We start from the raw sequence: 16,442 nt of genomic DNA on the forward strand, positions 1-16,442 counted from the left end.
TTTTGATGTGGAATTATCTTTTTAACACATCACGTAGTTGACTTATTAGGGGGTTTACTTGTAGACTGATGTTGGTGGCAATAGAAATGTAGAATTGCGTTGAGTTGGTAAATAGTGAAGTAGTTGAACTTGAAAATAATAAATGAAATTTAGGAGAATCTTAAGAATAGAGGGAATTTTTTCACAAATACATGAAAATTTAGGGACTAAAATCTTCTACTTTTACAAAGAAAAATTCTACTTGGAACCGGCTGGAGAAACTCCTTTGTAACAAGGTTGCACCTTTTGATAAAAAAATTTATTTTTTCTCTTCATTTCGTTCCCTCTCTCTCTCTCTCGCATTCTACTTTCTCAAGATTTGTGGCAAGGAGATTCAATAGTGAGCTTGCCGACGACTTCTAGGTCTAGAGTATCATGGTGGGTGAAGCTAGGGGGGTGGAGTGCTGGTACAGAGGTTGTCGGCGAACCGACCACAGACTGTGTTTACTATGTTTTCATCGACCTTTATCGCGTCGACCTTCTCCCTCGTAGCATCCATTGTCTGGTTGGTTTTCTTAGCATTAACGAATCAAAAAATAATAAAAGATAGTGCTTAAGTTATGAAAGTTGCTTTCTCTGCTTGAGATGAATGGAAGGCTCCCAAATGATGGTTCTTTTTTTTTTTTAAATGTAAAAGTTGATCGAGTTCACGCATTCAGGTGTATATGTTGGCATAGGATTTGCTGTTTCCGTCGCAATGTAGTATGTATAGTGAACGGAATCTGAAGAACTTGGCATTTGGCAATGCTCGAAAGTTCTATTTTCATGCTCCATCAGTCTGCTCAAAATAAAAGTAAAAGGCTAAAATCAAGCGATAAAAGAAGTGTCCAAGCAAAGACAGGAATGGGTTGTGTTTGTTGTTTTCCTCTTTAATCCTTCCAGGTAAGATGGGTTTTCTCTTTTACTTGAGATAAAATAAAGAGGGAAATGGACTCATTTTTCTTTCAGGTTCTTTTTTGTAACGATGAGATTCAAATAATTAAAGTTACAAACCTGCATGTTGTCGTATCTGTTGAAGGTCTTGAAGCAAGGGGGCATGAGAACTCTGTTGGACCGATCAGAATGTGAGCAGGGATAGGAATCCAATATTGTCCCTTGTTGAGCCTGTTTGAAGGATACCCAGAAACAAGAGTGACTTCATCTTTATCAAAGATCTCTGTGGAGGAGAATCTTGAGATCAAATCAGCAGAAGTAGGGCTTGGAAGCCCCAAATGAAAAGCCAATGCGACAGTGTCTTCATAATTTGCAAATGTACTAGAGAACAAGCTTTCTTCTTTCTCCTTGATATTCTTGTCCACTTTCACCAAGGTGTACCTTGCCAGGAACTTGCAGACCGGGAAGAGCGTAGCAATAAAGGTGGAGGGGAAGGAGATTGCAGATGTACGAATCAAGAAAAATGAGATTGTTAAATTCTAACATGTCAGCTGGTTGCACAACAATTTAGATACAAAGCTGGTTTACAAATACATTCTCGATCTTTATTATTTATAAAGTATTTTCAAAAGAAAATATATATGTATACAACCATTGAACTTAAGCGTTAAATTCAATTTGATATCTGCATTTCCAATTTGAATGGATAACCCCTAAATTTAAGGAAAAACTGATACATTCTATCATAATTATTTTGGTGATGTGTGCAAGTGTTACTCGTATCACACTAGCAAGAATTATTAAAAGAAAATTGCCATCTTAATCTCTATACGTGTGACATATCATTTTTTTTTCTCTCATTTTTTTACCTTATATGATTGTCATGCGTACATTGTTCAAATGGTAGTTGAACAATAAAGAATATATACAATGCAATCTTGGATACTCTCTGGATGCAAGTGATAAAATATTTTTGGCCTCATATGATATAACAATACCATTGAGATTTGTGTGGAACAAAATTACATAACATCAGAATATAAGCAGCCACGGACAAAATTACCCAAGACCACTCCTACAAAACTTCCAGAGCCGTTGTCTTTCTATTATCAATGCTTCTCATTTCTGTTCCTTTATCATTTCTTACTAATCATGAATTTAATATACTAGCGCACAACAGAAGCCTTCTCTGGTCTACGCTTTATCCCGATGCTCCAGCAGCTGCATCCTTATCATATTCCCCTTGTTCTTCTTTGGCAAATTCTTCAATCAATTCACGTTGCCTTTTAGTTAGATTCCTGCACAAATCAATTTTCTAAATCAAGCATCTAATCACAAGGAAAACTTGTGGTCAACCATAAAATTTCATGCTGGAGGATGCAGAAATGCATCTCAAACAATGGTGTAAGGCCAAGAACACCTACGTTGGAATGCAGACATTGAAGTGCACATATTGATCACCAAATGAGAAAGAGTTCCTCGTCTTGATCCCTGCTCAAAAACAAGGTCAGGGTGAAAACATCCCCATCAATGTACAAATCAAAAGGATACAGTAATGAGACACTAATTGATCAAGAGTTAGCATGTAGCCTGTACTTTGTAAGTTTTACAATCCAACTTAAATATCGTTGAAGCCCTCAAATTTCAAGATTCATTGAAGAAAGAAGACAAAAATATAATTAACTTAAAAAAAAGGGTCACAAGGCAGCCATAAACTGCCAGTTGCTGAGTAGAGTCCATCCCACCCCAACACCTGATTCACATACTCAAGTTGAAAAGTTAAGGTCAGATGTGTCCAATTGCCACTCCCTCACCAGCTAGATGCCTCAGAAATTGGGGTGTTCCATGGAGTAAGAGATTTGTGGGATCAGATTCTGGTGGTATCATGATTTGGTTGTAAAGGAGCATATTTTCAGAGCAGTTACCCAAGTGGCAGGTGCTTTGGCCGAATCAGGTGCAAATGGCATTGATCACAAATATTTTGGTTGGCTTGGTCTTCTGAGAGAGATGAGGGGTTTGTTGGATGTTGATAGAGCAGGTTACCTTATGTGTGAACGATTTTTGCATGTATAGAGTAAATAGGTCTTTTATTTTCCTTTCGTTCATGATGATGTTATGTGGTTTCATGCTCACACCCTAATGTGAGTTGGTATGTGCAATAATACTACTTTTGGTTAAAAACGTAGAACACCACAACATGTTAATGATTGCGAATTACACCATGTTTGCAACTATGGCTTTGTTCAGTTCTGTCCTTGCATAACTATAACGGTTGTGTATGGTTTCTAACACATCACCATCCCAGCTTGTACAAGTTCAGTCAATTACCCACCATAACTTTAAATTTAAACGACTTCACCTGAGAACTTGTGTCCTGTGTATAATTTATTCCATTCCATAAGTTTTAGTAAATAATTAATACCAAACATTAAATATAACACATAAAAGAGTTCATGAAATATGCATGCTGACTGTTATATACAAATCATAATCAACATCAACATAGAAATACTGAATAGCTTAATCATTAACAGTAAAATCATCATATCCTCCACTGAATTGATAATCAACATCCATTTTCCTTCAATAATCTTAACGTGACCCAAATGTTCTAACATGAGTCAAATAATCTTTTGATAACCAGAGTCGCAACAACACTGCTACTGAAAGTTGATGGGCGTAATTGAACAAGGGACAAAGTCCAAGGGTCTAAATGTAAAAATGACCTAATACTTGAACTTTATGTTCCACGCTATTCAATAGACTAAAAAATGTAAATCACAAGCCAATATAGAATTTTTGGTCAAGCAAAGCATTACACAAACAAAGAGAATGAGATTTAGCTAGTCTAGTTCACTAACCTTTCTTCTTCATAACTACCTTCTGACCAGGCTGGGTGCCAGGGCGGACCTGAACATCAGAAATTATTTTAATCGTGATATTCTATAGGGAACAATGGAAAGAGAATCGTACAAGAAGCCAATAGCCCTTAGGCTAAAATTCCCTTCGAACCCCCACAAAACTGGGATCAAGTCATCACAATAGAAAGAACTTCAACAGAAATATCAGCTATAACGTTTCCCATTGCAAATATAATAATCATATGTGAAGAATCAATCAAACCTTGACGACAACATCTCCTGTGAGAGTAGGGACTTGGATGGTTCCCCCCAAAATTGCCTGGAGAAGATCAATCGGATAAACCAAAAGATAAATTACCATCAGACAAGGAAAGTAGAGACAAATGATACAAAAAATTATAGTTATCAGAATTCTGATAGTCTCATTAGCATCAAGTTTTAATGCCAGCTGTGACTGAAAAGTATACTAGCTTGTTATTGAAACTATACATGATGGTGAATAACCACTACAATTATTGCTCGGGGAATAAATTTACCACTCCAGCCTAGTGATATTGTACTTCAATACCAACAGATTTCTCTTTTTCAATCTTGTAGCCATTGCACATCACCTATTAAGGTAAGGCGGGAGAACTTGAGACAAGCAATTAAGGGGGATAAGGACCATGGGCAGAAACTTCAATCACACGACTTTCATCTGGGTGATCACAAAATGGGCCAGTAAAAAACTGGGTGTTGTTCATTTCTGAAGCTTATGCAATCTGGAAAAGTACCCAGCTCACGTGATTGCTTGTCAACTGCAATTCAAGCTAAGTTTGACTTGATACAGCAGCCATGGAATGATCAGAATAAATATTTTAATTGGAACCGAAAACCAAAACCAAGGGTTTCATATTGATAAAGAAGACTTTGGTCCAAGAATAACTGTTTGTTACAGTTTATGCAGCGTTGCTATCTTATTTATTGTAATTTCACTTTTCTTTGAATTGCTAACATTAAGGGAAGTGTGGGTGCTGAGTTTTTTGTGTTGGAAAGGTCAGTTTGGTAGCCTACATAGTGAAACTTAGTGAAAAATGATCTCAATTTAACTCGTGCAGTATATTCGGACACAGGAATGATCCAGTCTTTGAAAATAGGAAGAAGACTATGGAGGAGCTACAGGATTTCTTCTTTAGAGCTCTTCATCATTGGATGACAGCAAACATAAGAAAGTATTACCTGAGTGATACTCAAAACGGCATCTACATGAATGTCAGAGCCTTCTCGGCGGAAAACAGGATCTTCACGAACCTGCAAAGAAGGATATGATATTTTAAATTAGAAAAAAAGAAACTTAAAAAATGCATCCAAAAAATGAAAAAAATGCAGAAGGCAACAAAAGATGACAAAACAAACAGAAACTAAATTATGATAGTTACCTTAATGACAACATAAAGATCACCGGGTTGATTTCCATCAGGATCTGCTCCACCACTTCTACTTACCTTTATAGTTTCATTATTATCTACCCTGCAAATGCAAAAGTACTAAAGAGTCAAGCACCTAAACAACCTAGCATACAAGAAACCTATAAAGCCAGATATTTTTCTTTAATTTCCTCTTAAAGCTTGAGAAACAAAATCTAATTTGCCGCCTGAAGCAAACAAGACTTGGAGATATTAAATAAGCCAATTAAACAATCAATATCATTCCCAAATACCCATTCTTCTACACCTTAACCAACCATGCAAAATTTAATTTTTGAATTCATAGGATCATGCATTAGACCTCGCATCAAAGCAATTTTTCTAAACCAACTCAGGTCATGTGTCAATGCTCAGAATAGGCACAACCTGAGTGATAAAATTGCTGAAGTAGAAGCTTGCTTATTAAATAACTGGGAAGGAAATAGCTAAACCACAAGAAGGAACTTTAGTAATGCAACGATCAGTGCATGCTGAAAAAATCAATACCTGATACGATGTTAATCTTGACAGACTTTGTTCCTAACACAACTCGTCTTCCTTTGCATGACTTGCAGATGTACTGAGGCTGCAGATAATAATGGCTAAAAGCTATTATAGACTTAAAAAAAAAATGAAAAATATAGATGCATGATAAAAGCAGCTAGAGGATAGCGAAAAAGATTTGATTATCTCAAAAGAAAGATATAGTTGTCCAACTTACGGGCACAATTTCTCGTTCTCCATGACACTGAGGACAAGTAATCTGCACCGTAAATAGGCCCTGTTGCATGGTTATCTGCGCAGCAACAAAACCACAATTTAAGAATGGCACACTATTTTCATCCCATAAATTATTAGATTTTCTTTTCTAGAGAACATACCGTTCCTAAACCTCTACAGCGTGTACATTTTTCTGGTTTTACTCCTGGAGCAACACCACGTCCACCTGCAAGACTCCAGAAATAGAATAAAATATTAGGTTGAGAACTTTTCCATCCCAACTAAACTAAGCCTACAAACAAACAGAGCAAACAACCAAAATTCTTGAAATCAGTCAATTTTTTTTTTTTTTTTTTATAAGTAAGAAGATATTTTATTGATATTGAAGTAGGCAATAGCCCAAGTACACAGGAAGTATACATGAGATTAGAAAATCAGTCACATATATAACAGAACTGAAACATGGAGTGGAAACATTTGATAAGCGAATAGGATCTTCATACCACAAGATTGACAGGGCAACTCGGTTTGAAATGCCACAGTCTTTGTGGTTCCCTGAACGGCCTCCATGAAGGAGAGTTCAAGAGATACCTGTGATGATAAACAACTGAAGAAATGTAAGCCAGAGAACAATTCCAAAACAAGAACAAAATCAAAGGCAAAGCATTCTTTTGTTTTTTGGGTCTCTGCTGTATACTCCACTCCTATACTTGGGCAGCACCCTCATAGCTTTTCATTGAGAATATCATTAACTTTAGAAAAAGCAATGCAAAGAAAAAATTTCGATATGAGAACAAACAGAAATAAAACCTTGACATCTTCACCGCCTAGTCTCCGATTGAAGAATTCATCAAAAATCTGATCTCCATGGAAAGTGTCACAGCAAGCACATAAACAAACAAAAATAAAAATCAGATTTTCAGATTTCTCATATGGAATTAATATCCCAAAAAACAGAAAACTGAAAACGCAGAATTTGTTTGCAACACAACAATCCATATTTTGATCATACTAAACTATGGACTGTAACACCATAATCTGAGATTTGGCTACATTAGTAACAAAAGTTTAATAACCCTTGCTAGTTCGCCAGGATGGGAAATAGACAAATTTTGTAATCACCAAATTAATATTACACAAAAACTGGGCACCAAGCAAGTAGTTACCAAAGCAGTCTCCTGGATCAAAGACTCTGGATCTCAAGAATTATGATCATACAGGTAGCACAAATGATTGTCTTTCTTATTGGATGCTGCTAAGACAGATTTGTATCCCGATGGTAGGACCATTAATCCTAGGTCCTCCCTGGATTTAATGGAGGAACTGCAGTTGGACCACTTATTTGGGAGGCTTGACAGATCACGTGATAAACACTGCTCTAAAGCATATGTTGAGAGAACTCTTTTTTTTTAATTTTCTTTTAGGACCAAAGCAAGTAACATTCAAAACCTCAATAAAACTGGAGTCAAAGATGTACATAAAAAATGATTTTGAACAAAGAAGATTCATGGACAGAACCACAGCCAATTCAAAGATATCAAAAAGGAAGTACTTACGTTATCTCGAAAGAAATCTTTAAATGGACCGTGAAAATCATTGGGAAAGCCACTTTCTCCTTGCTGTACGTATGTGTCATGGCCAACCTATAAGATTATGCATACAGACAATGTAAGTACAGACATCTAGGAAGAATAGAAGTGAATTAAGTTCAAATATGGCAAGATAACCTCCAGGGAAAAGCACCATACATCTGAGAAATTAATCATCTAAAATGCATACTTATACATGCTAGTTTTAACTGAGATACAAGTGCAAAGTAATTCGTAGTTCATTTTTTTTTTTTTTAGGTGTAATTCATAGTTCATTCACATAGCAAAGTCAACAGAATAATCTTCCCCATATTCAGCACCATTCATAAGCAAAGTATGCCATATGGAACCATTTTATATCCATTGCTGCACATAGGATGAAAGAACTTATGAGACATAAGGACATACATGTATGGAGACATTATTTATATGCACATTCATATATGGCGCGTGCATGTATCCTAGCTTTGGGAAATAGCTTTAGATTTTAATGGGCTTAATGTTTAACTTATAAAAAAAAATGTTCATGATTTCCTTGTATCTATTTCATCTTCCTAGCTAGATGTCTTCTCTCGTATTACATACAATGTATTTGGCTATGCCTACTGATATTGATACATTTTTTTTTATCTCCCTCCAACTGAGTTGAAGAAAAAAGCTTTCCTCCACGGTTTTTCTTCTCTTCCTCTTCTTTCTTCCCAAACAACAAATCCTTCTTAAGATTTCCTATGAAAAAGCAAAACCAATGGTCGCTTCCCACCTTTAGTAAGCCTTTAAAGTACTTATAATCCATAGTTACAGTCCTTGGGTACTTTTCACCCCTCATACAAGCAATGAAGACAGTTTTTTTACTCTATTTGAACCAAACCTCAGGCCTTTCTCAACACCCTAATTCACAAACTGCAAGATAATCTAGAAACTTTCGTACCGGTCACCCTATTATTTGCTAGCCCGTCTTGATCCCCCAAGCTCAAATCCTATTTTCAAGCCAGTAAACTGTACAAGCAAGATTTTCCCCAAGCTTTGCCACCAATTTATTGTTAGTCAGTTTTGCACAGTCCATTGTATAAACAGCATCCTTGTTTCGTTAGTTTTAGTGTTAAAACCATTTTTCCAGAATCAAACAACATTACCCCAATCATCCAAGTCTGTTGGGAAGTAGTCAAAGAAGATATTATACAGGTGTTTCACAATCTTCATGTCAATGGAAATTTTGAAAAAAGTTTTAATGCCACTTTCATTGCTTTCATACCCAATAAACCAGGGGTTGTGGATGTTAAAGACTATACACCTATTAGATTAGTGAGCAAGGTTTTCAAAATTCTTTCTCAAGTTCTTGCTAATAGGCGATGTGTAGTGATAGAAAAAAAAAATCTCAAAACCTCTTAATGGATTTTTCAAAGGTAAACAAAAAATAGACTCCATTCTTATTTCTTGTTTTTGATGATAAAAGTATATTTAATGAAAGGAATAGGCATAGCCCAAATACACCAAACTCCATTCTTATTTCTAACAAGAGATTGGATAGTAAGCTGAGATCTAGAAAGCCTGGAGTGGTCTACAAAGTAGACATTCAGAATATCTATGATAATGTTAACTGGGAGTTCCTTTTATACTTTTTTTCTTTTAAGTAAAAACTTATTAATATCAATAGTTGTAGCCAAGTACACTGGATGTATATATACAAGAGAAACACCTAGCTAGGAAGCAGAGAATTTTTTTTTTATATATATATATATATAAGTGAATAATTATATTGATGTGAATAGCCATAGCCCAAGTTGTGATACCCCATATGATATGGATAAGGGTGGGTGGTGTATGGGATCCCACATTGCTTGAGAAGGAGAAGTTCTTGCTCTTTATAAGGTTCTAATAAGGCTCCAATTGTATTATTGACTAGTCCTTTTAGAGTATAGGCCATATGGTTTGGGCCTTCCATTGAGGCATTACAAAAGGTATCAGAGCCTATCCCAACAAAAAATGTGGGACTTGAGCCGTGCCACCTACAATGGACAGGCCCGATAAGGACGTCGGCAATTTAAGGAGGGTAGATTGTGATACCCCATATGCTATGGATAAGGGTGGATGGTGTATGAGATCCCATATTGCTTGGGAAGGAGAAGTTTTTGCTCTTTATAAGGTTTTAATGGGACTCCAATTGTATCATTGACTAGTCCTTTTGGAGTATAGGCCATGTGGTTTGGGCTTTCCATTGGAGAGTTACACAAGTACACAAGATGGTATACAAAAGGTCACACCTAGTTAGAGAGAAGTAATAGAAACAAGAAAATCATGGCTAGGAAGCAGAAATTGATATAAGGAAATCATGAACATTAAGCCCATGCTAGGGAAATGATCTCAACAAAGTCCAAGAGGCAGAAATTAGAAACCTATCCCAATCTAGACCAATCCCGATTGGATGACCATGTGAATGATTCTTCAATCTCTCGCTTGGGACAAAGATGCCTCCCCCAATCTCTCACTTGGGAACCGGGTAATGTTGAAGCCACCACCAATGCACCAAGGCATTCCCACCAGGTTTGGCCCATAAACTCCGGCAAAGGCCCACTCAAGATCATTTATCACATTTTTAAAAAAGCAAGCTACTGTAAATTCCCCAAAGCACTTACTAAGGAGATGTGGTTTGGGGGAAATGGCGATCATGGATTGGGCATTATGCCTCTTCATTTTTCTATCTGGTAAATGGAACCCCTTTTGGTTTCTTCAAAAGCTCTAACAGCCCACAATAAGGAGATCCTTTGTCTCCTTTACTTTTTGTCCTTGTCATATAGGTGCTCAGCAAAATGATATCTGCCTATGCTAATGGAGGTTTCCTATTTGGTATCTTTTTGGAGTATAGGAATTATGAAGTCCTTAATTTAACACACGTTCTGTACCTGGTCTTCCTTAGAGATCCACTTTCATGGCCAAGGTTATTAGAGATAGGGTTATCGACAAGATCGAGTGTTGCTACACTAACTGAAAGAGGATGTATTTATCTGAAGGTTGTACGATTACTTTGTTTAAGAGAACTCTTTCTAATTTATCCACGTATTGCATTCTCTTTTTCCATTTCCTTCTAGCATGGCTATCCATCTAGAGAAGCTACAACAAAACTTTATTCGGAGTGGGTTAAAAGAAGAGGTCAACTTCCACCTAGTAAGCTGGTCCAAGGTATGTTCTCCAATCTCTAAGGGTGGATTAAGAATTTGAATTTGCTCTTGTTTAATCGTGCACTCTTGGGGAAGTAGCTTTGGCCCCATTAGATTGAGAGAGTGGCATTGTGGAGGGATGTAGCATATTACATATATGTATGCCAATAGGTGGATGGTGTTCTAAGGCCACATGGAGTGGGATTACAGGAAAACACAAGAAAGATTTGGAACTAGATTTTAGGTGGGAGATTGCTCTAGAATTAGATTCTGGGATGATTTGTGATCTGGAGAGAGAGCTCTCAAGAAGCTTTCCTGAATGTGAAGAGTGAATGTGAAGAGTGTTGCTCATGTTAAGGATGCTTCGATATCTAGTGGCCTCACTCAATTGAATGTAAGCTTTATCAAAGCGACTCATGACTAGAAAGTAGATGCCTTTATCGCATCTTTAATCTGTTGTGGACCGTTTTGGTTCTTGGAGAGGTCAAGTGGTAGTCCACAAAGTGCAATACTGTGGAAGATGGTCCTTACTTGCCTCATATGATTTGGAGATAAAAGAATGGCAGAAATTTTGAAGATGGAGAATGGATGCTGGAGGAGTTCAGAAATTTCTTCAATACTCTCTTTCGTTGGACAGCTGCTATTGGTTTTAACGGGCTTAACTTTTATGATTTTCTGATATCTTTATCTACTTCTAGCAAGATATTTATCCTATATACATCCTAAGTACCTTGATTGCGCCTTCTATGCTTTTGAAAGAAATTTATTACTTATTAAAAAAATATTGCACCAGCCAATTACAAACCTTGGCCCAAGTGGCTAAAAGTATCCTATTAAATAAATCTAATTTCCACATGCTTGATGATAACTCCATGGTTACAAAACAAATGGCAAATACATTTAGGAAGCACGCTAAGAAAAGTCTCTATGAGCAACATGAAATACTCCTTCAATACTACATGATTCTCAAAATTCATAATTATATGTAGGACACCTGTAATAGGTTTAACATTAGGGGAAAGAATATGGACATACCTAAAGAAAAGTTCAATTCAATGCAAGTTTCTGCATTTATCAAGGCTCGAAAAAATGGTTCGATTCAAGCGGATTCAGCCGATTCAATTCAAATTGAATCGGTCAGAAACCAAACCAATTTTAGTGAAATTTTTTAATCATTCACTAAACTGCTTCAGTCAACCGATTTTAGACTGATTTGAATCAGTTCCAACTAATTCAAAACTATATTTATTTTTACGTTGTCTAACAACTGAGGTTTTTTTTTTTTTATTTCCAAAAATAGAATAAAACTAAACATATATTAACTTTTTCATCATTGTATTCAATAAGAATCGCAAAGAAATTGACAGATAAAACATGTACTTCATTATTTTCTTTAGTAGAATAAAAAATTAGAAGATGAACAAGTATTTTGTATTAAATTTGTGGTTGTGCATAAAATACTACATTTTTCATGTGCTTATAACTTAAAAAGTCTTGATCTTCTTTGTATATAACGCCAAAAAATGTCGACAATTAAGGTTAAATGCATAAATTACATGTTTATTGATACTATTTAGATTCCTATCATATTTTTTATTGAAACTGGTCAATGAATTAATATTTTATACTCTTTTATACACGATATTAAATGCTTGAATTTCATTATCTATGATTTTTAATACTTTTATCAATATTAAAATAACCAATTCAAAATTTTCATGAATCGCCCGATTCAACAAAATTCAATTTGTTGAATCGGTCCTTATCCAACTCCGAACCCGATTCCAATTTTTCAAGACTTGCATCTTATTCCGTTTTATATACATAACAGAACCTAGAATTTACTTGTAAAGAATTTCAAATACAAGGAGTTTGGACGGTAATATACAATTACTAATCTACTTCAGCATTCAAATCTGCCAAAATATTCCAGTAGAATGATAATCAAGAAATAATTGTTAGTAGAGATGCAGTATAACAAGAGGGGGAAAATTAGAAGTGTAACCTGGTCATATTGCTGTCTTTTATCATCATCTTTCAAAACCTACAACAATAGTCAAGGAAGAGTACATTTTACTAGATCACATGGGTAAGTCTTGCAAAGATATCCAAAAGACTCTAAAAGTTCAAAAACAAAAACCTCATATGCTGTTTGAACTTCTTGAAACTTTTTTTCAGCATCAGGATCATTTTTATTTGTATCTGGATGTAGCTTCTTTGCAAGCTGTAGAACAATGCCAGATGACAAAAAATACAATAGATTGTAACACGTTCAGAGCAAAAAAACCTCAGGAATTTGAAAAATGGAGTATGCGATCCTAGCAAACGACATATATAAATGGTATATCACATGCCTTTATTCCTACTGCCATATAAATCAATCATTCATTATGCTTTCAAGGAGAACTAATAGCTTCTCTCACTTACGTGTATCATACTTATAACTCATCCAAAAAAAAAAAAAAACCAAGTGTATCATAATTATAACTAATGAAACAATCATGCCACCCCACATATTCAAGGTATTGGAGAAAAGTGCTCCATAATTACCAGTTTTTTGTCTCTTCAGAATTACCAGTGCTTCATATTTATACTTAAGCAGACAATCATGCCAATGCTGTGAGCAATAAATGACAGACAAGCATCTGTAATCCGTGCTTTACACACATAATAAGCATAAACGTGTTTTTGTTGGTATTTCTGAGTATCTGCATCTGCGTCTTTGTGCAAAATTTATATTTGAAATCAAGAGATGAGACAAAGACCTACCGCGTAATAAGCTTTCTTTATTTCTGATGCATTTGCATTCCTGCTTACGCCAAGGACATCATAATAATCTCTTGTAACCGCTGAAGAACAAACCCAGTATATATCACAGTTTCTTTCAACATTAAATGTTGGATAGACGATAAACAACCACAACCTTGAGCTCCTTCTTTACTTAAAATTCCTGATGGTTTTATTTTAGTAGAAGACAAAACGAAAAACTATTTCCATATAAGTAGGCATGGTAGCCTTTCCACAAAATATCTTTTTTTTTTTAAATGATGGGGGAACCCACGGTAGAGCCCTTAGGACTCACCCATGGAACCTAAACCCCCGGGAGACTAGCATAGTAACCCGCCTCCATGGCCTCCCACTTAAGTCGCAGTTTGATCCCAGGGGGAATCGAACCTTTGACATGGGGCTCATGCACACAAGTTCGCCCTTACCACTTGGGTTACCCACGGGGGTTTTCTGCAAAATATCTCAAAACATAGAACCATTAAAGGGGGGAAATTCTTCCCAAATAATTGTTAATGAACAAATGATCCCAAAATGGGAAAGAGCAAAGGATTACTATATAGATAGATATATTATATGTATAAATATATATTGATTACCGATAAAAAAAAAAGTATGTATAAATATATACATATATGTATATACATATATATGACTTATCAAGAAATATATAAAGATAAGATGGCAATATAACCCTTGCGAGTGTATTTAATACCAGTGCTGTGAATTGATCTAGATGCACTCCAATTGGCATTCAGAGCTCCCAACAGCAACCAATTTTTCTGGGTCACTGCACATCACGGAACATAAATCATATTTAAAACAAAAGAAAACCATGTTTGGCCGAGAGTTTAATCCGAAAGCAGGGAAACGTAGGGGAAACGTAGACTCGGTGCTTTATTTGGTTGAGAAGTTTCATCGCACATTTTTTTATAAGTAAACGAAGAAAGTTTCATCGAACATCAAATTGAAATGGGGAGATTTCATTCAACTTATACAGTACACAATTTCAAAATTTTCCGAAATTATCACAGAAACCATAAAAAAACGCCACGAAAATCTTTAAGTTTGAAAAAAAATGATATTTACCATTATTCGAAGCGTAATTTCCAAGAATTCGAGATGGGTTACAAACCCCTGAATTGAAATTCCTATATCCCTTTCTGCACGCCGCCTCGTATATCTGTAAGAAGAAAAAAGGGTTGGCATCCATACAAAACCAACAAAGAAACAAAAATTTTCGAAAAAAAAAAAAAAACCAACAACTAGAGAATTGAGTTAAAAAGGCAATTGTCATTGAAGGAAAGGAAAAGAAACCAGAGCTATGACGGAGAAGGCTTACGGAATTCTTGTATTGGTGGAAGAAATTGGAGAGGAGAGAGCGACTAGCAAGAGAGTGGACGAGCCTGACACCGTTGGAGCGAACCATTTTGCGAGTATGAAAATGAATCAACGATAGGGATTTAGGGTTTTGGGGTTTATTATGATAAACCCTAGAGAACCCTAATTGGTGACATTCAGGAAGGTTCTAGAGCAGAGAGCAAGAGAGAGATGGGTATTTTTATTTTCTTTCTTTTATTTACTATGCATACTTATCATCTCACAACACATATTTTATATATTTTAAAATTATTTTTTATTTTTTATTTTATTATTATTAAATTAATTGAATTATTCTACTTATTATTTATATACCATATATTTATTATTGAAAAAATGAAAAAATAAAATAAAATAGTAATGTTATATACAGTCGTGTAATAGGTTGTGTAGTCACTTTGAAAAATGGTGGGGTCTATTGTTAAAAAATTAAATTTTTTCATACAGATCTCGTATTTATTCACTTTTTTTAAAGTGATTATATGACGCTTGCATACTCACGATTGCAACTATCATTTCTCTTTTATGTATAGAAGCACATCTGAATTATCTGATGGAAGCCCTGTGACTGTGAGTAGGGGTGTAACCGATCCGATTTGATCTGGTTTTAGACAAAATTTAAGATCGAACCAGTATGCACTAATTTTACATTTTCAAGAACCGATTCTACACTGGTTACTCCCTTAAACTAGTATTTTCGATTTTACTTGTTCCGGTCTGATTCGGTCTGATTTTTCGATTTTAATATACTATATACTATATTATACAATATATATAATAGTATATTATAATATATAATAGTATAGTGATAATATATTCTAATATATTATAATATATATTGTAATTGTATTATAGACTATAATGATATAATATTTTAAATTTAATCTTATATTAATTAGTAATTTATCATATAATACAAAACTATTTATATATAATTATATATTTTATATATAAATTATATACAATCTAAAAAATTATAATATATATATATGAACCGGTCCAGTTCGGTATAGTCCGGTTTTAGAAAAAAAATTAAAACCGGACCGATTTTGACTGATTTTAAGAAAAATAAAATCAATACCGGACTGAACCAAACTCAGTACAAGACCAAACCCACCGGTTCAGCCCGGTTTATCGGTTCATCGATTTTTTTTACACCCCTAGCCGTGGGAGAGACTTTTTTTGATTTTTTTTTTTTTTATCTGGGTGGTGCTCAACGTTTTTCAGCATATATCGAGTCTAGTTTGTGTGCGCACGCATGCGTCTCCAGCATTTTTTTTTTCTAATTAAGTCTTCTTATCATAAATAGAAAATAAAATATTATAGACTATTTGAGGGAGGGTCCTTTCCACTGTTAATATATACAATACAAGTAGGTAACTTATCTATGGGTATGCAGCAAAAAAAAAAAAAGTTGGTTGATGCCCATTGCACCACTGAGTGCGCATATCGATTTTGAGATCGATCTATTTTTTTTACGCTCTAGCCTATTTGATTTTCCCGCATTCAAGTGATATCATCAATGATAGGTCTTATTTTTCAAGCTTGATCCTCACCTTGAATTGCCGAGAGTACAAGTTGTGAGTCTCCTTCTAT

The 16,442-nt window shown here is 35.1% G+C and overlaps 1 protein-coding gene and 1 long non-coding RNA gene across 2 annotated transcripts; one reads left to right on the forward strand and one right to left on the reverse strand.

The window, feature by feature from the left end:
• Positions 1-171: 171 nt before the first annotated feature.
• On the forward strand, positions 172-1,436 carry LOC121239253. Its single transcript, XR_005935265.1, has 2 exons — positions 172-921; positions 1,058-1,436. It is a non-coding gene; the product is annotated as an uncharacterized LOC121239253 (long non-coding RNA).
• Positions 1,437-1,819: 383 nt separating this feature from the next.
• LOC121239251 (chaperone protein dnaJ GFA2, mitochondrial) lies at positions 1,820-15,034 on the reverse strand. The gene is made up of 18 exons (XM_041136456.1): positions 14,809-15,034; positions 14,556-14,649; positions 14,182-14,256; positions 13,452-13,531; positions 12,823-12,906; positions 12,688-12,726; positions 7,495-7,581; positions 6,749-6,796; positions 6,442-6,529; positions 6,100-6,164; positions 5,940-6,014; positions 5,726-5,804; positions 5,192-5,283; positions 4,992-5,063; positions 4,036-4,092; positions 3,774-3,822; positions 2,337-2,403; positions 1,820-2,210 (listed from the first exon to the last, which is right to left on the reverse strand). Exons 1-18 carry the CDS (start codon positions 14,893-14,895, stop codon positions 2,114-2,116), a joined length of 1,335 nt encoding a protein of 444 aa, XP_040992390.1. The 5' UTR covers positions 14,896-15,034; the 3' UTR covers positions 1,820-2,113.
• Between the last annotated feature and the right edge of the window lie 1,408 nt (positions 15,035-16,442).

Source organism: Juglans microcarpa x Juglans regia, chromosome 7D, assembly GCF_004785595.1.
Source record: "Juglans microcarpa x Juglans regia isolate MS1-56 chromosome 7D, Jm3101_v1.0, whole genome shotgun sequence".
NCBI classification, from domain to species: Eukaryota; Viridiplantae; Streptophyta; class Magnoliopsida; order Fagales; family Juglandaceae; genus Juglans; species Juglans microcarpa x Juglans regia.

Coding starts and splice junctions, on each gene's coding strand:
- LOC121239251 (XM_041136456.1), bottom strand. CDS start 14,895: ATGGTTCGCTCCAACGGTGTCAGGCTCGTCCACTCTCTTGCTAGTCGC. Junction 12,907..13,451: donor TAAAGAAAGCTTATTACGCG/GTAGGTCTTTGT, acceptor ATTGTTCTACAG/CTTGCAAAGAAGCTACATCC. Junction 3,823..4,035: donor CAGGAGATGTTGTCGTCAAG/GTTTGATTGATT, acceptor TCTGATGTTCAG/GTCCGCCCTGGCACCCAGCC.